Genomic DNA, 20,909 nt, shown 5'->3' with positions numbered 1-20,909 from the left:
AATAAGTGTAATGGTATTGCTGAAACATTCCAGCCTGATGTTATTTTAGAAGGCTAATTTGTCAGTCTATATTTGATTAGAAACTTTAAGACTTCATCCAGTTACAGAGTGTTTCTGCAGGAAGTGTATCTTAGAATCATCCGTGCTATGAAAGTATCTGTAAGTTGGAAAGACCATCAAGTCTACACTCTTGAAACTATTCCTCTTTATCCTATGCTAATGTAACTGGGTATTTCCTTCCCTTCGATCTCTCTTTTACACTTCCAAGAATTCTTTCAGGTAGTAGGGAGAAGCTTCTGTCATGGCTTTCACAGAGGCCTTTCTGGCTTGTGCAGATGGAGGAGCTTATGTGTGTACCTGCAGAAGTTGGTCAGGCAAAAATTCTCCAGCTTAAGAGAACTGCTTTTGCTTATTGGTGTTTGGGTTCTTCTGGAGATGATTTGTCCACAGAGTGGAAGCACATGTTGGAGAACCATCGCAATCACAAGTAAATTGCCTTTCTTCTCTGAACTCTGCAGGTTGTCAGTTGAGGTCCACACATAAGATTTGAATGTAATCATTGTCTTAAAGCAGAGCCACAGCTGTTACAGCACATTTAGAAGCATGTGATTGACAAAGAAAGGTAATTGATAAATTCACAGACACTGTAAAGACCACCATAGCTATGCACAGGCAATGGCATTTTCCCCAGAATCTGAACTAAAGCATTTCTTTACTGATACAATTCTAAAGGCATGAAGTAATGTGGAGTTTTTGGCCTCCTGCTAAGTCATTCTGGTGCTCAGCTACAATCACAGCTGGGAAGCTATTTCGTAGTCCTCTCTATACTCTGATCTAATTTTCACTAACTTTACATTGATCAAAAAGCACTAAGAACATTTAGAGAAGGTAAGAATGATATTTTAAGTCCTTTTAATGGTCCTTCACAGTGCCATAAAATGGTAAGAGCAAAATATGTCCAAACAGCACTTTTCCATGTACATGCACATGTTTGTAGACATTTTTAAACCAGCCATAGGTTATCTAGCTGAGATACTGTTGGAAAGGTAGCTAGTGCAGTGCAGAGCTCTATGGAGGATGCAAATTTTAATTGAGAAACTGAGTATATTTTCATGTAATTAATATTTGCTGGTCAGTTACACTGATCACAATGTTCAGGAAAGCTGTTGATGATGGCTAGTAGCATGCTCTAAGTTGAATATGTGTTTATATAACATGTTGGACTGGGTTGTATGTGTTATGGTTTAGCAGGATGAGGTAGGAGTTGCATTATAAATTTCCCTTTCAAGTCACCCCTGTTGTAGTGGTAGTACTTGGATTCAGAGTTGCTAATGCAAGGTAATGGAAGTAAAATATTTGCACTTAGTTTCTACTTCATTTTGTTTAGGTACTGAGAGAATAGTGTATCTTGCCTTAACATAGAATGAATGTATGCATTGACAAAATAAGTGTAGAGATGCAATATATTCCTTAGCAAATATATTTAAATTATAATAGGTTTTGTAAGTTGAAACAGTGTTCTGTTTTCAAAATTACTTTTTGTTTTAAAATGTATGAAGTATTTGTAAGTTCACATAATTTTTATTTTTGTTCACAGATAATGCACCTCAGGTAGCAATTACCGCACCAGGATCTGGTAACCATAGAAACAGCTCTACAGGCCCAACACCTGACTGCTCTCCTCCATCACCAGACACTGCACTTAAAAACATAGTGAAAGTTATACGTCCTCAGGTAGGTGCTCACCATAAGCATCCTCTCATTAGTTGTAATTTTCGTTTTAATAGCAGGCTATGATGCATGCGTTCTAAGAGGGTGTTATTGCTTTACGCATGCAAGTAGGCCAAAGACAGATAAACAGAACACAAAATATGTTTTGTATTTAAGAAGCAATCTTGATAGCAGGAGAAGATAAAATATTTTATGAATGAGCCCAAATGTACAGAGAACTAGCAGTACATTTTTCTTGTAGCACTAATTATGAAGTCCTTATGCAATATTTTGTAATTTTACATACTATTAGTTTTCTTTCCAGTATATGTTCTGATTTTATCACTATTAATTCCATATGGCTTTTTCAGGTTTACTTTCCTCTTTCTGCATCTCCATTTACATGAACTTACAATGTTTCATAACTTCTTTAGTTTACCTTCCCATATAGTATTTTTTCTCAACTTTCATCCTTCCCAACTATCCATATTTCTAATACTGTTTGGGAAACAAAATGCATAATTTGTTGGAAACTTGAGTGCTCCTTATGATTCTTGAAGGACTGCAGCCTTTAAAAATAAAAACTTTACAAGAAATACATTGTAGACCTTGATTTGGTAGTATAGAGGTAATTAGCACAGAGCAGTTAATTTTAGAACCACAGGATCATGGGATAACATAGGTCAGAAGAAACCTTGGGATGATCTGGTTTCTTGTTTAAAAAACTGTGACATTAGATGTGCCAAAGCTAGCTGTGACAACTGCATGATTAATTGAATAATTGTGAAACCAAAAGAACTTCTATTTCTCTCCTACCAATTACTGGGTTCAAATGCAACCATCTCTTCTTTATTGCTGAGCTGCAACTGAGCCACTCTGATGCTAGTGATGTATCATCAGCATGTCACTGGCATTTGTTTTATTTGAGAAGTAAGCTGATGGATACATTATATTTTCAGATGAATTATGTAGGACAGATTGTTTTGGTACCACACAACTGAGTGTTACAATGTTGGAGGTGAATCTTCCTTGCAGTACTCATTGGAGCACACAGTTCAGCAAGTCTTGCAGAATTGAAGGTAATCAATCACTAGGTGTACTAGCCATTTGTGTCTAGGAGCCCTTGGGTTTCCTACGGCTGACACTGTCACTGCACAATAATTCTAGTGACTGGCGGGTGCAGACCAACCCTCTCTTGACACTACTGTAGTTTGGGTTCCACATTCTGGTTTAAATCTAGATCGCAGGAGGTCTAAAATAACAGTTTCTTCTCCTTTTTTCTTTTTATAGTTGTTTCTCACTTTGCTTGTTCCTGTAGTGTCTCTGTCCCTCCCACCCTACATCAGTATAGTACAGAAGTGCCTCCTTCCCTCTGAGCTGTTTTTTATAGCAAACAAACAGAAAGGTATTGGAATATTGTTGGAACAAGCTGTTGTGTGATAGCTTATTGAAAATAGCATTTAAAAAGCTGTTTCCATCATGATATTACCAACAGATGGACCCAGAACACTGAATGGTGATGTTCTCCTGCTAGTTAACTCTGAATGGATTCGGCAGATTCTGGGGAGCTATTTTCAAATTTAGATCATACCATACTGACTCCCAGTGTTCTCATCGTTTTGCAGAACAAAAGTGAGCTGTGTGATATATATGGTCAGAACTTTACCACATTTTCTAAAATGTCTCTTATGTGGCCCTATATATGGCATGCTCTCTATACAGAAAACAACAGCAGAAAGGCACATGTAGACTGGTGCATAATATATGTTGTAAGTCTGTGTGCTAATACACGAGAAGTTGGATGCACTATAGCATTCAGATACCTTTCTGCATGTGTTTAATCCACATCCCCTCAGTATTCTTCTTTGTTTTTGTTTTTGTTGCTTATCTGATCACCTTCCCCCAAGATCTCAACTCTAGAATTTAGACAAAGAAGTTGTAGATATTTGCAATGTGCTGTTTGCTAGTGTTAATTCTGCCTGCATATTTAATTCCTTTATTCCATTCAATTACATGGCAAGCTCTTTGAAGGTTAGCACAATGGGATTCTATTCCTGACTGACCTCTCACCACTCATGTAAAACTAATGAATAGTGTTACACAATGTATGCAAAATAATTAATTTTCTGTTGGCTGCCAGGGCCTCTTTGCATTTTTCTAGCAAAATAAATAGATTTTGAACAGATCTAAGCCAGGGATAATATAAATTTCCAAAACAGCTGTCATTCCTTTCCCGTTTCATGTCCAGCAGATCCAGCACAGGAAAGTGCCAGTGAAAGGCAAAATGGGAAACTCTTCAGCAGCCAGCTTTGCACTAGACAGGCTTTGGCAGCTTGGATGAAACTGCCAGGAAAGTCTGGCCTTTCAACCCTTATTTTCACTTTAATTTATAACCTTGTCTTTCCTGAAGAGTTGTACGTGTAATGGTTTACTAGCCGTGAGGAGAGACACTGTGTTTCTGTGTAACCAGGACAAGAGGACATAGTCTTAAACTGTAACCAGGGAAGGTTTAGGTTGGACATTAGGAAGAATTTCTTAACAGAAGGGGTGATTAGACATTGGAATGGACTGTCCAGGGAGGTGATGGAGATGTCTGGTAAAATCAGACCATCTGTGGAGGTGTTTAAGGAAAGACTGTACGTGGCACTTAGTGCCATGGTCTAGTCAACATCATGGTGTTTGGTCGTAGGTTGGACTCAATGATCTCAGAGGTCTTTTCCAACCTAGCAGCAGAAAAAAAAAAAGAATCTTTCCTTCCACCAGTCTGGTGAGGACAGGTGGTGGCAGAGAGGGGAAAAAGAGAATTCTGAAGTTTGAAGGCAGAGATGGGGATCATTCTACCTCTTTGGCCTTTTCCTTCTAGGAGTGTGTGCCAGCTCATGTGATGGCAGGGCGTATATACAGGCTTTAGCACATGACAGATTTTGAAGATGCTTGTATGAATATGGGGTTTAACACAGTACAGTGCCCTTTCCTCACAGACCAAGTGCATCTTGTGGGGGCCCCTGTCAGCTACACGTGCTTCATGGGGTCCCTGAAGAGGAAGGAGGCTGTGATGGCACTGATAACCTACAGGGTGAAAGTACCACAGCTGGGAAGTGTGAGACAGGAACAATCTCATATACAACGGGTGGATCATGGACATTAAGAGATTCCTCAGAGTGAACTCAAAACTTGTTTTTTTCATTTTCTTTCTAGCTCTCTTAACCTGGCCCTAATTATTCCCTTCTTATATAAAAATACATGCTATCTCAAGATATGGCTGGGAATTTCTACTTTCCCCCAACCTTTCACTCAATTTTCTGAAAATTTATCCTTTCTTCAATTAATTATGATTAATTTTGAGATGAGAAACCTGCAGTTTGTTGTGATACACCACTTGTCCCTTATGAGATCCCATTGCTCTCTAAAATCTATTTTAAACTCTCTTTGGATATGTCTCAACTATTCAATTCAGTGTAATATTACTAAAACTGAAGGCATTTTAATGGAAATGGTTTATCTCCTTGGCACAGTGCAGTACTCTGGAGGGATACTAACTGAGCTCTCAGAAGCAGTATTAGGTTCAGTGCCACTGTGCCACCCACCTCTACTACCCTCAGTCCTGAAAATGGCACAGTATTTAACAGTGTTTGAGGGATCTGTGTACTCTTTTAGCTGTACATCTTAGCTAAGGCTTGTACTTCTGCTCTAGCATTTTGCAAATATATTTCTTGTTTTCAAATTTTCCCATGGTGAGTCTCTAAAAACAAGGGTTTGTTGAAAAGTTGCATATATGCAGAGAAGAAGCAAACAGAATGTAGCTCAGGTTTTTAATTGCTTGATCTTTTTTTTCTAGATTGTTCAGACAAGACTTACTAAGTTTTTAACTCGTGAATTGCTAGTTAGTGAAGACTTTGAGAAAATAATACACTTTCAGGTTAAAGATACATGCCTCTGTGGAGTATACTAACAGCACATGGGATCAAAAATGAGATGTGGTAGGAGACCAAGTAGGTAAAGTCTCTCTCAAATTTTAACTCAGTTACGTTAGTACATATAGTCAAATATAACTTATCGGACTGGAATTTTAGTAAGTGATAGTAAAATTGAGCTTGTTCTATCACAGTTCTTACAGCTCTCAGTTTGGATGAAACCTGAACAAAGTTGGGCTACTTGTGATGCTTTATGTGTTTTTTTGTATTAGCTACTCAATTTAGTGAGATTGTCCTTACTTATTTACTTGTTCAGCTCCATTTGAAAAAATAAGCTAGATCCATAGAGGATGGAAGACAACGTTTTTTCCCTAAGAGACTATTTCTTGTGCTGGTGCTATTCACTTGTGGGTATTGGGCCAATTCTCCTAAAACCAAATTCTGACTTCTCACCTGCTTCATCTAGGCATAGGGAAATACAGGGACCGTGACATTCCAATGCCTGTATCAGCCTGGACATAAATGGGTAGACCAGCTGTTAGGAGATATGTGCTCCAGAGCCTCTCTGGTTGACTTAAAAAGTGGTAGTAATTTACATTCAATGAAATTATATATAATTTTTTCTTTTCAGATAGGTGCAGGAATTACTTTGAACACAAACAAACAAACAAATCATCTTAGAGGAAGCTCTGGAAAGTCACAGTTCCAGAAAATAAGTTTTCAGAACTAATGGTTCTGTAAACAGGATTTTTGAGTGGATTAATGTCACTATATCCCCATGGTGAAACAGTGAAACTGTTTCCACCTGGTTTCTCCCCTATGCCGGGACCTTATTGCAGTATCCTTACTTGTTCACAAATGAAATGCATGCCTTTTAACACTTAGCTTGAATTGGCACATCCCTGTCTCTGCCAGCTGTTGCACCTGTGCACAAGAAGGTGAGAACTCGTTGTTGTATCTACTGTACTTGTTTTCCAATACACAAAAAAAGTCTGTTTTGTTACATTTTATCATAAAAAGAAGGGCTGGTGAACACAGTTATGTAATAAATTCTCTCACTTATTGAATGAGATCACAGGACAGCTGGGGTGCAAGGACCTTTCTCCTATGAAGTACTTTTCGTGCTCAGCTCCAGTTGCATGTACTCAGCCAGGCAGGCAATAGCCAGGAAAATTACCATGGAGAAATGCTGAGTGGGCACACTGTGCTTCCTCTTCAGGTGCACACTTCTTTTTCTGCTGTGTTTTGGTGCTGGACTTTGTGCAACAATGTGCAGTGTCCATGCTTAGCACAACAGGTAAATAAGATTTCAAAAATCTTTACTGAGAGTAATGATTTTTGGGGCATCAAACCCATCATATCCAAGGTAAAAGCCAACCCTGTGTACGTGCTTTAATGACGTTCTGGAAGGTGCCGAGCATTCCCCAAACCCACCAAAATAAAGATGTATTCTACAGTCCACAGGTGAGTAGTTTTGATCCTCATCCTTTGTGTGACTGGTCTGGAATGTTTGTTCTGGATTTCACAGTGTTTCCAAGGTTGCATGTATCTGTTAGGCTGCAGACACATTAAGGTAGTTAGCAGCAGTCAGTGTCCTTGATTCTAGGTATTGAAATGTATTTCAGAATATTCTCTCTCTGTGTGACAGAGAATGTCTGTACAAATCTACTGCACACAGTTTGATGTATTCTCATTCTAATGATGTTGAAATTTCTAATGATGTTGAAATAAATAAACAAAGAAGCAGATATATAAAGCTCCTAAATAACCCTTTAAAAAGGAGAGCAAAGCAAAGTTAGAGGTATACTGTCAGTGCCATTAAAATGTGGTTAACAATTCATCTCTACATGACTGAAAATAGGACAGGCATTAGGAAATTATTTTATTCTGGAATACTGAGTACCAAATACAAAAAAAAGATTGTGGTTGTAATTGTCTCACAGGACTGATTCCTACGCGCACACACCCCGCACACACTCCCACACCCCCCACTCGCCCATTTTACCACAGAATTAATTTGTAGAAGACATGTAACAGCTCCAGAGGAGAATATTAGGAAAAAAAATCCTTAGAGCATAATGGATACTTTGTGACTACTTAATAACAACATTAAACAAAATATTGTTAAAGAGATGCATTGTAAGAGATCTCCTTTGACAAGTAACTGTAAAATATAATTCTATTTAGATTATTTTAATTAGAGCTGAGATAATATGAAAACATAAACACATCTACCCAGTACACAGTACTAATGAAAACAGCAAACAGTGTGTGTGAGTGCATTTAATTACAGGTTCAACAGGATGCTAAAACACAAGTATAAATTAAAGCAGAATAACACTCTACTGTGAAGAGTGTTAAGTTTTTAGAGTATCACTTGTACATGCATATGTCTTCCTTGGCTGAAGCTGGTTGCTTACCTGGAGAGATTCTCTAGGCTGTGATTCCTGATTCGATATAAACACAAGTCATACGCAGAACAGAACATTTTTCCTATCTGAACTTAAAACAGACCAGGTGAAATACTGAGCATAAAGATAGTTCAGATACTGAAAGTTGCATACAACAATAGTAAAATGGGCTTTTAGCTCTGTAAGGTTGTCATCTACACTGTTTAATTGTTGACACGGTCCTGGGTATAATTTTGGTCCTATGCCCTTCTCTTTCTCCAAATGTTTCTGCTGTTGGGCCTGATTTGGGATTTGAATGGACCAAGCACCATTCCCGGTAGGTAATTCTGCTTTGAAGATCCTTCTCTGACACCTAATGAAGTTTAATGGTAGGGGTGTGAACAAATCCATACCAGTTGCCCTGCCCTATTACATGCTTGAAAATAGTAACACACTCAGAATTTGGAAGATTAAAGCCTTACCTATAATGCCTTGATGGGTATCTCACCAGATTCTTAGCACTTTCCTTTCTTTCTGTGTAGTATGGGATGGTATTGAGCACCTTAGTTATTCACTAATCCTTTATCATCATCTGAAAATACACCCCATTTTCACACTTGCATGTTCTCTGTAGCATGCAGCTTAAAACACCAGCCATCAGCTTGGCCCTTCAAAATTTGTGGTGTAAAAATATGATATAAGCAATTTTCATAATCTGCAGTTCAAAATAGGGTGTTACAGCTAGAAGCTGAGCTTTTTTGAAGAAAATGGCCTTACATCCTTTTTCCAACTGTTTCAGGCAAAACAACACTTCTTTTTTTAATCTTTGAATCTTAGGAAATTTTAGTAGCTGAGACATTCTTCTTATTTATCAAATTTATCTCTTGAAATGTGAAGCTCATTTCAACCAACGTTTTCCCAGGATAGGTATAGTGGTGTTTCTTCAAAATCTGGTCACATCTGTCAAGGAGGGAAACCTCTACAAAGGTGTTGCAGTTTTTAGCATTCAGGACTGCTACTCCTCACAACCCACAGCGGCAATATGGTTGCAATTGAAATAAAAGTAGAAGGCAAGGAAAATGGAAACTGGGGATAGATCAGGTTTTTCCTGTATTTATTTCCAATCTGATTTGTCATCTGAGATAAGACCACAGGTAGAAGGAGGCAGCAACCCTCTGATGTTTAATTACATACTCTGGTGGAGGGCTCCAAAGGCAGGAGCTGGGATATCACGCACAGAGGAAAACAGAAAGCGCTATGTCTGTATGGTACCTGGAGTCACACAGCATGACTTCCTAACCACAGGCTACAGAAAAAAACTGAGTCTGTGCCATTCTTGAGCATGTCACTGGCAGTGGAATGATCAAAATGTGCTGATGGGCCATGAGATTACTATAAAAAAGTACGCACTTGCTGCTCATGCAGGATGCAAGTGGTGTCTGTCTCTAAATTAAAAGTCAGTCAAACAGAACTTTCTAGGACTTTGGCACTATGATGCCATTAAAAATTACAGAACACATAATGCTCTTAGTGTTGAAAAGGATCTACAGTTAAAAACCAGTTAAAGCATTTTTTTCCCCTTTTCTTTTTTTTTTTTTCTCCCCGCCATGATCCTGTAAGCTCCCTGGTATGGCTGCTTGAGATATATTAGTTGACAACCTCTGTGTAATTTCTGCTTTCTACTTTTAAACTAAATTAAGATGTTGGGAAGTAAAAACAAGAATGTCAAGATGGGTGCTGAAACTGCTTGTATTTTATTTTTAATTTTTGTCATAATTTAAGATAAGGTTCTGTGAAATGAAAAAAGAGAAAATTATATTACCTTATTAAAAAGACAATGTGTCTTCAGCTTGTTTAAAATGGTATTTTGAGGCTTGACAGAATAATTGATTCAGTATTCTAGTAATAATTCGAGGTAGTCTTTCACTTCTAGGTGACATAGATGAATCAAACCCAGATACATTGTAATCTCCAGTTTTTGCAGTTTCAAGGGTACTTGATCACCTTAGTTCAGATCCTATAAATCAAATAATTCTTGGCAGCAGCATTGACTGATGAGAATGTGTCAGGCCTGATGATTTCTGCAAATCAAACTGAGGTACTGGAGACAGTAGTAAACAAAGAAGCCTGTCCTGTCACAGGCTGTATTTTACCAAGAAAATTATGAATGTTTTGGGCATTTATGTAAGTGTACATGAGGAAAAGAGACAAAGAGAAATAGGGATGGTATGCTGGGATGTTGAGACAGAAGACAGAAACCATAAAAGTGATGTGAAAGTTGTATTTGAAAGGGAGAACAGTGGCTAGAATTGGATGCATTGAAGGACAATGAGGGATATAGTGACTGATAAGGTCAGTGTGAGATAGGACCATTTGAGAGTTTGTTTGAGGGATCTTGATGACAAAACCACAGAGAAAGCAGAGAACCAAGTTTTGGAAGACCAAATAGAACTGAAATCAGCAAGGATACTGTGTTTTAGAGTAACATAGGTAGTTATGGAAGGAATGTCACAAGAGGGGTACCCATAGGGGTTGTGGATGCCCCATCCCTGGAAGTGTTCAAGGTCAGATTGGACTAATGGCCTTTAAAGACTCCTTCCAACTCAAACCATTCTGTGACCCTATGAAAGGGGAAATGAGAACTTAGAAAGAAAATGGGATTTTAGAAGGAAGGAAGCTGGTGAATGGAAAATTTCTGAAGTAGGAGTGAGTTGATCAGAGAATGGAAAGAATGGAATTGTCTGGGCAGGTACCAAAATGTGAGATTTATGTGACCATGTGACTACACTCATACTGTATTATATATGTGAGATGAACCTGGAGGAAGAGACTTGCTTGTTTTGGTAAGTCTGTATTTTATGTGCTAGCAAGAGTTTGAGAATTGTGTGTTAGTTCTCTATTCTATCATACATTTTCTGCATGGTATAAGGCAACTGAAACCAGTTTTTACATTATGTAGGGCAGCTGGAGTTTGGTAGCATTTGCCAAATGCAGATTTTCTTAGGCTCCTTCATTCTCAGTGATTTAACAAACCACACATTTGTCCCTTGGGAAAGCTCTATACCCTAGTTCAGCATCTGTAAAATGGGGCAGATAGCTTTGCCATAGTAGAGAATGTTGTGAACATTAATTTTTTTAAGGCTATGATGGTGCTATGTACACAAATCCCAAAGATAAAAGAAGGCAAAGTCAAAAGCTGGAGAAGTATTTTATCAAATTGAGAAAGGAATTTTGCCCTACTCCCTCTGCTAAATGTTGTAAGAAATATTTGAATGATTCCTTCCATGCTCATAGTGTTACATGCCAGTCACGGTAGCATTACATGCAAATTTCATTCATGGAAGCATTAAATCCTTACTTGTCTTTTTAATAGACGGGCAATTCAATATGGGTATTTTGATGCCTTTCCTGTTTTTGCAGTTTCAGAGTGATATCTTTCATTGATATATGTTCACTACAGACAGAACATGAAAATATTCTTCTTATTAGACCTGATTTGAACGTAATTCAAATCTTGTTCTTGCAATACTTTTAAAGATTTGTATTGGTACGTTTTTACTTTTGCATTGATAGGGTTTCTTCATTAGCCTGATCTGGTATGCTGTTTTAGGATACTCTAGGGTTTTCTAGGTTGGTATTATGACAGTTGAAATAATAGTTGTGAAGAAAAGTCTTGAAAGTAAATGTGAGTCATTAAAGAGATTTAAACATAACAAATAAATTAAACACATGATTGTAATGACTAAAAATCTACTTAAGGACAAATTTGCATGCAGCTATGTAGCATACATATTGGGGTGAAGTTGAGCCGTAAGCATGTCCAGACTTTTTGAGTAGTACAAAGAAGCCATGTAATGACTGACGAAGCTGGCTATAAAGAATGAATTAAGCATCATCTCTTTGGGACAGAGTTTTGTGTTTGTACAATCTCCACTAGGAGATCTGGACCCCTGAGTAAGTTATGGTATTCCATATAGTAAATAATCTTCTTAGAATTTTTCAGAATCTATCTCAAGAGTTCTTGGTAAATGTAGTTAAAGGGTGGCTTTGGCAGATGCAATCCATGAAACCAAGGCTTCTGCTGGTAAGGCTGGAATTTGACTTCAGATTCTAAAGAAGAAAAGTTTCTATGGTATGTCTAGATGTGAGCTAGAGATGTGATTCAATCTGGGACTAAAAACTCTGTACCTTCATTTCTATATATAAGAATATCTCTCTGATTTAGAAATCTAATCTCTTATCATGCTTAGTACAAATGCAGGATTGAATTCAGTTACCTAAAAATAGGAATCTAATGTCATTTGAGTTGCTATAAAGTTGTCTTTGAAGTGTACATGGAGGCTGTCTAGTATGATACAGAGCAAACATAGGGGAGACCTGCACTTTTCTGAATGGCAGCTGGATGCCAGGTGGGATGTCACAGGGAATCTGCAGTGATGGTAGATACCTGCATTAAGGCAAGTGATTTAATACCAAGGTGGCTGGGGTGAGCCAAAGTGTTCACTGGACTCCATTGATTTTATCGACTAGATCTCAATTGACTGTTATAGGAGCTTAAATAACTACTGTAGATGTAAATAGCTATGCTGTAAATTTAGTTATCTAAATCTGGAATGGAATTTAATCCTACATTTCTACTACTTTTTTTTTTTGTGCAAATGGTACTTCAGAGAGATAGCGGGAGAGGGATGCAATCAACACATACTGGTTTACTGAGTCTCAGCATATATTAGTGAACAATTAGTGTACTTTAACAGCATAACATTTTACAGGACCCAGCAAAAGTTCAAAAGGCTCCTCTAGTTAGCTATAAAAGTTCAAATGCTAGATTCTGGTGTAATTATGTAGAAGAATTACTGGCACACGTTGACAGACAGACCTTGTTAACTCTAAACAATATAGCAGAAGTGTAGTGCTGTAGAGTAGTAGAGGCTGAGTGAGGTTCTGTTCAGAATCCTTAGATTGGAAAGACGTATTAAACTGAAATATGTTTCTCTGAATTAATAATAATAATGCCCAAGCCTGAAATGATATAGAAACTATTTTGTATCACCCAAGTCAGCAGATGGTTGCATTTTAGCACAACAAACATAAAATATATTTCTAGCTTCCATGATTGTCTTTGAAAATCAGTCTAGAATTATTTTTTATTACTAACCCATGTCCCCAGAGCAAATAATAGTTTTTTGTTGGGAGACACACTTTTACAATCTGTGAGCATTTGTAAACTAAACTGATCTGTAAAAGAAGCTTCAGAACAACTTGGTGGTTTTTTGGTGTTTTGTTTACCTACTTCCCCTTCCCCCTCTATCCATCAAGACCTCACAGGTGTTTTTTTGTGAAACTTTTAAAAGATATTAGAGTAGCTTGTAATAAATGCTACACTTAGGTGTAGTCAAACAACTATCAGCCCTAATAGGAAAAGGCCAAATCGGGTATCAGATGCTTCTATTCTAGCTTCAAGAAAGGGGCACACAGTCAAAGCAGTGGCTGGAGACCTTATTAGATAAAGGTCAGAGCAGTTGCTTTTGAAACTGCTTTGGAAAACAGAGCTGGACCATTGTAGCTGCACATTTAGGTAGAAACTGTCTCAGTTAAAGCATAACAAGGAATATCACACATCATGTTAATTGAAGTGGCCCCTTTTCATCTCAGGAGTTAAGTCCTGCAAATCTGCAAAGACACCGTTGCTTGGGAAAGGGCCAGAAACATGCTTCTAAATGACTGGATATCTTTTTCAGTTTTAGAAATAATTAGATCATTGTGAATCTGTTGTCTAGCAAAAGTGTGCCATTTAGGTTTAAATACATGTGAATGTTTTTGGTTTGATCACAGAGTTTTTTTGGCTCAGGTCCCAAACAATGACTTTCAACCAGACTGTTTGATATTGAAGTCTGTCCCTGTTCATTGAACTCTCCCATGAAATTACTAAACTTGGGAGTCTACCTTCCAAAGCAGAAATTGGTTTTAATTATTAAAGTAAGTAAATCCCCTCAATAGACCATAGATGAGTTCCAGATGAATGCCCAAAACTTTCCTTTGCAGTTTTTCTCAGTTTTAACAGGACAAAGTTAATTCGCATGATGCCCAACACAACTTTAAGAAATAATCCATTATATAGACCTAAGTCTATCTGATTTTTTTTTTTCTGACATTCCTATAGAAAGAGTGAATTTTTACTGAAAACAGTCTGGTTTGGTATTTGTAACACAAACTTTGCAAGACTTGTAACCTAAATATTAAATAGATCACAAAAAAATTTGAAAATTAATCCACTGGGATAGACTATATTTTAACAGCTGGTTCTAAGTAAGGGATGGTGAATAGCTTCATGGTCCAAGGAAGATCTTATTGCTCTCAAAGGCAATAATTTGGTCTTAACACTAATAAGTATAAAATTCTTGACCTTTACAAATATTCTGACTTGTTAAGCTTGACGTGCTAGAAAAAGAAGAGATAAAGCACCTTTTACTCTCTTTTTTTCTATTTTCTTTTTCCAGCTTTAGTTATTTAAGGCAGAAGTTCCTGAAAAGTTTTTCACTGTTGTGAAATAAGTATACAGACAGCAATAAACCTGGATGCAGGGCTTTCTCTCTTTTGGAGTTGTTTTATGTTTCAGGTCATTGGTCTTGAAGTAGCAAGGAGCATCGTGGGGTCAGGATATTTTGAATATGAAGCTAGATGAGTGGTGCAACAGACTATTTAGCGTGACATTGCAAAACAGCAATGGTCTGTGGCTTATAACCCATGATATCGAGCACTAAGGTTATATCTGTATTAATAAATAGTGCAGTGCAACAGGAACAGGGCTGTGTAGTGAAAAAGTTGTTGCTGACCTGATGATCACACTATACAGATTTAATTTCTACAACTTATGGTGTAGATCCACCTGAAAGAAATGAGTTTCTCGTACTCTGAAGCTACTCTGCAATCCAAAGCCAAACTGTTAAGCAGGGTCTGTTCAGAAGTACACTTCAAAAGTAAATGTTTGATATAAGGTAGTACCAAGTTTTCACACTGTTCCATGAAAACTCATGAAGAAAGTTTGATTTTCATGTTTGTTTTTGAGGCTGACACTGTTTCCCTAAGCTTTTAGACATTTCAGTCTTTGAATATTTAAGGCGTATTCATAAATGGAATAAACAGCAGAGGGTTGCTTTTGACTGATGAGTGCTTGGTATTATTTAGTAAATTTCATTATACAGGCATCAGCAGGCTAATTGTTTTGCAAGATGTACCCAACAATGCAGCTGGTGAAGAGTTCCCTTTCTTATCAAAAGATGATTGCAATTATTATATGCAAAAACGTAAAAGCCTACTTTATGTTGAATTAAATTGATTAGAATGAAGACATGCATTTTTGCTAATGAAGATTAATTGAAATTTTGGAAAAAAATTATCTCTACACAGCTTGTCACATGGAATGATTTTTACTAGCATAACCTTTGAGCCAAATAAAAACAGTAAAAAGAGAGAAACCCTAGGTAGATTTGTGAAATGTTAAGTAATGAAAATAATATAAAAAGTTTCTATTTTTTCATGCCAAACTTTTGTTTTTCTTGTAGCCCAAGCAACGTACATCCATAGTATCTTCTCTGGAATTTCACCGAATGAATCACAGCCACAATTATTTTGAAATCAACTCATCCATTGGCTGTGCAAGTTTTATTTCTACTCCTGCAATCAGTCCAGCTAATTATTCCTTTGGACCTCTGGAATACAGTCTTGAAGAGAAAGAAATTCCAGGTATAGAGAAAAAAACACTTTATTTTGCCTGTCAACAAAGCTTTATAAAGCCATAGGTCTTTGGGTTTAAGTTGAAATTGCTGTTTTCTCTGGTACTGAAATGCACTTACCATAAATACACAAAATTATTCCTGATTTTTTCCTGCTACTTCACAAAGGGCTCTGATATTTCATGACCAATATTATTAAAACATGTTCCCCCCTCTATTATATTTTAAATTAATCAAACCTTTTTTTTACATACTTGCCTAGAATTTAGGTATTGTAGCTATCTATTTTCATCATTTTGTGGTCCATATAATTTAATAAGAATTTTAAGTTGAAAAAACGTAATCAGAAGTCATTATGCAATCACCAATAAAGATGAGGAAGGGGACATTTCTAGGAAACCTGAGATTGTTTCTGCAGTGCGAATGGGATTCAGTAAAGCAAAACTTCAGTGTATTTACTCAGATGATAAGAGTTGAACAGAGTGATAGTGTCATCATAATGGTGAAGGTTTTATCTGTAGAGATTCACATCATGAAAATGCTTTAAAAAAGATTTAAGTATTTTCTTTCAGAAAATACTGATCTTTCAGATCAGAACTTCAGGAGTTGGAAATTGTTGGTAACCCAAGCATTTAGCTTTGTCCCTTCAAATTTCACATGCAAGTCAATTATTTAGGCTAAACTTGTAGCAGAAGAGTATGGTATTTGGGAAAGCTGATGTATTGAGACAAATATCTTTAATAGCTAGTTTATGAAATCTGCAGATGGAATTTTAAAGAGATACGGTATTTAAGATATAAATAGAAGTAGGTTACTGCAAAATAAAAAATAATGCAAGTGTTGAAATTCAATGCAAACATATCAATTGGCTTCTGTAGCATTGATCTTGAAATTAGATGAATCCTCTATATTGCTTGTTGGTAGGGTTTGAAACTTGTCAAAATTGTTGCTTTTCAATGATTTAAAAATAATTAATTTTATAGCTAGATCAAAGGAAAACTATATCTTTAGAGAACTGTTGTGAAATAAGAGTGAGAAATTCTATCTGCTTTGATAAAGAAAGAGTTCAAATGATCAGGAATTATTCATATTGGTTTTGTGGACTATAATATATTATAATCAAAGATAATGTGCCATTATCTTTGAAACTAGAAGAATGTGTTTATATTCATGGATATAGCAAATCTTTTCAAACTTAACTGAAAATAATTTGAATGGTATCTTTTATTTATCTGGAGTAATTTGATTCTTTAGGGCTTTGTGTGTTTTTTATTGTTATTGGTTTTTATCTACTGTAAATTCTCTTCAGCGATCACAGTTTTATTCTGGGTAGTCAAATGATGCTAAATACTTCTTGATGTTTAAAAGCAAAAATAAGAAAACAGAAAGAACATTCATTGGCATTAGATTTTAACTTCTCCAGATTTCTGCTATTGCGCAGTTCTTGTTAAGTTCTTAACAGTATCTGGATTCGCTTTACTTTTATCTTCTTTGGTTAAATTTACAATGGACTACACTCAGTAACTTCTAATTTTTGCATTTAACTGTGTGAAATTGGAACTATAATCTCATGCTTATTAGAACTAAATGTTTCTAATTCGTGGATGATTTGCTTTATGGATTGAGTGAAAGCTGAATTTTTCTCTTATCTCTGCTGAGAAAGCTAAGAAAAAATAACAAAGGCAAAATGACTGAAGTTCAGATCATCTTCTACAAGTTTTTCAAGAGTATGTTTTACCATCAGTAAATCATTAATTTACAATCAGTAAATAATTATAGTAAATTTAAATTTCACCCTCCATTCTCAGCTGGTATCTTAGAATTATTTTAGTAATATAGGATAACAGATTAGACACAATCTTAACCTGAATTAAAAAAAAACCACTTTATTTTACTCATTTAATTCTTTTTGACTACTTCATGATAGATGATGCACTGTAATTCTGCAAGAGACAAGAAGTACTAATGTGAAAAGAGAATAACAAAATCTGGAAAGAACAGATCAAAATTGTGTCTAATGGAAAATTCCTGGATGCTTGTCTCTTACCTAGGTTGTTAAAAGCTGAACTTTGAATAATAATGGTCAGCAAGGAGCAGTAAAAGTAGGGTTCTGTGTTTTGCTACAGCTTTTTCCTGCTTTAGCTAGCTGTTGTTTCTTTGAAAGGTTCCTTGTTCCCTTTCCAGATCTACACTGACAACAATTACAGTTCATCATATTTCTTGATTATAATCTTTTGAATTATCAATTCGTTCTGAAAATTTGTGGAACATCTGCACCTTAAAAGACTGTTTCTTTTAATAATAATTGAGTATTTGTGCACATTTAAGTGTTTCCTCCTTTATTATATTCCTGTGTCTCGCATTTTATTTTCTTAAAAGAAAACATCATCAGCAAAAAGCGCTGAATTATTTTATCATGCATATTGATGTCAAGGGTCTTCTGCCTGACCAGAAAGAAACGATATACAGAAGGAACCTATTTTCATAGTAACTGCAGCTGGTGGTTTTCTGTTCCCTTCCTTGAAACAATCACAATACTTTTCACAGGATTTCTAAATCAAGAACTGACATCTAAATAAGACATTAGTATTTCCCTACTCAATTTCAGTGCTTTTTATGTTTTCTTCAGAAAACTTGCAATGATTCATTATCCTTCAGATAAAAATGAGAGATGAATACAACAATAATTATTCTGTTTCTAAAATCTTTATCATTTTACCTCTACCTCAATAATCTGCTACCAAAAGAATCAATCAAGCTCTTGTAACTGCTGATAACTTAGAGAAAATTCCTTTTTATGTTTGGTGAGTGCAGTTTTACTCTTGGTATTTGCTAATTCCCTAAATCCCCGATTTGAAACGGGGATCCTGATTTTTGAGAAGTATATTTCTATCGAGTAGAAGATCACTGAACTTTACCACAGCACTATATTATCTGAATGACAGCACACGACAGCATTTTCTAATTAATTAGCTGGAGAACAGGCGTCATATAATGATAAGTATGTGCTTTAGCTTTGGCATCAGATGGCCTTGTAGAGTAAACAAAACTACATATGTTGCATGCATGGATGGCAGGAGATACCTTAATATCAGGTTGCCTAATGTAAGGATAAAGGTTGTGTTATTTGTTTTGAACTTTAACTGGTGGAAGAACCTGCAACAAGTTGATGAAAACTCTGCTCTCACTCCAGTATGTGTAAGGCAGACTATGTGAATACAGATTTGGCGTGACCTGTTTTCACAGCTTTATCTGCAGCAGGAACATTGACTTCATAGAAGCATTCTTGAATTCAGAATGAATGGTTATGCTTTTATAGCATTGCATTTCACCTCAAGTTGGAGGGCTTATCAGTAATGTCGGCTACTACATATACTAATATAGAAGGTTACTATACTGAAAATGAGACTACTCCATTGCACAGGGAAGTCATTATTGTATGTAACTCTGTCCTGCCAAGATGTAATTTTCTTGATCGTTTGATTAGATGTTTAGTAGGTGTTGTGTTAGATAACACAAATGAAAAATTAAATAGCTTGTAGTCAGGTGATTGTTTCGTTTGTGAGATATTCCTCATGTAACTTGACCATGAACCAAGACCACTAGATGTGCAAGATAATAAACTCCAGAAGAGGGCAGCCTGGGCTTTCAGGGAGATCCTCTCTAACATAGCTCCGTGCCTTGTTATATGCATCCCTCAAGATCTCTTTAAACTGTAAATCTTAAAGATTGAAGGTGACAAAATTGTGGCTGTCTTGGTAATATCAACTTGGCACAGTCAACACCTGAAGCTGAAACTGTAACTCTGGATGATTTTCTTTCTCATTTTTGCTTGACCAGTCAGAATAATTATCTTTCTCTAACCCATATAACTTCTTGTCCTGAGTATAATTGGGCTGTGAAATTAAAAAGACAGCTCTTCAGACGTTCTTGTTCTGTTTCAGATCACAAAATAGGTCTGTACTCAGATGTATGTATGCAGCAAAAATGTCAGCAAATGTCTGAAGGTGATCTCATTACAATCTTTATTTTCAGTCCATCAAAGTCTTTTAAATTTTCAAAAACTTCTGTATACCATTAATTGTAAGAGCATACAGATTTTTCCTCATCTTTCAGTGGTACTGAGTTTATCTCTTAGTTAGAAAGGCTGTCTCCACTGTAGGACCTTAAAGTAGCTCTTACTCTTTTTACGTGCCTTGTTTTCTGACTGTGAGAAACATCTCATTCATCTAAGAAGGGTACATTTTTCCTTAAAACAACCCAAAATGTACAATTTAAGAATTGAATCTTTAGTATATGGGCTATAATTTTTTCTCTTCTACAATGAAAAAGTAATATTTGATTCACACCTTAGATTTCTTCTAGAAATGTCTTCAGATCTTTCTTTACAGTAAGTATCATATGAAATTGTTCTGTCTCACAAGCCATATTTCTGAAGCAAAAGCAGTCCTACTCTTAAAGCTTGCAGTTTTGTTTTTCTTTTTTGAGAGAATTAGGAAATTCAGCATATTAGATTTAGAAACTTGTTTTGGAGGTCTGGTCTAGAATTCCTGGCTGTGTTACAATCCTAGATACATTTGCTGCAGGAATGTTCCTTTATGTGACAATAGCAAAGTGGCTATTTGAAGTAGGTCACATATTTGTCAGCATTACTTTCTCATTCAAATATCTCATTTATTAAGAGTTGATACAAAAAGATTAAACCTGTGATGTTTATGTAGACTTTTCAAGCCTTGTTTCTTCAACTATGAAAAGTTTTGGAATTACTAGAATTGAAATACAGAATGAAAGGAATAGAAAGAAAAAGAAAATAACTCCTATTGCCAGAGCATTTTTTTAAGTGTGCTGTATGTAAGTTCATGATGCACTGTCTTGTCTGTTAACAATAACTTTCTAATTAGCAAAAGAATGCATGATTGACAGAAAAAGGGGAAAATATTGTCTTGTAATGAAATAAGAATAATCAACAAATGCTTTAAATGAAGCATTCTCATCTCCTTTATACAGCCACTTGCACTTCCAGTGAGGGAGCATCTCAAAAAAACTGGTATTACTGGTCTGTACCAACATGTCATTGATTGAGAACTCTTCTCCAGAGGAGATGCCTGAGAAGGTCAAATTCAAGCCCTCTCTTCTCTGGTTTTTAATTTTTTTCATCT

At 36.2% G+C, this 20,909-nt stretch overlaps 1 protein-coding gene across 1 annotated transcript in view; it reads left to right on the top strand.

Moving 5' to 3' along the window:
* Window positions 1-20,909, top strand: part of ANKS1B (ankyrin repeat and sterile alpha motif domain containing 1B) — a 418,757-nt gene that overhangs the window by 147,806 nt on the left and 250,042 nt on the right. Inside the window, 2 exon segments of the mRNA XM_032689488.1 lie at window positions 1,598-1,734; window positions 15,580-15,760. Coding sequence (XP_032545379.1) covers window positions 1,598-1,734; window positions 15,580-15,760 — 318 coding nt within the window.

This window comes from Chiroxiphia lanceolata, chromosome 5 (genome assembly GCF_009829145.1).
Source record: "Chiroxiphia lanceolata isolate bChiLan1 chromosome 5, bChiLan1.pri, whole genome shotgun sequence".
NCBI lineage: Eukaryota > Metazoa > Chordata > Aves > Passeriformes > Pipridae > Chiroxiphia > Chiroxiphia lanceolata.
The sequence above is the reverse complement of the archived record's forward strand: the minus strand, read 5'-3'. Positions and strand labels throughout refer to the sequence as shown.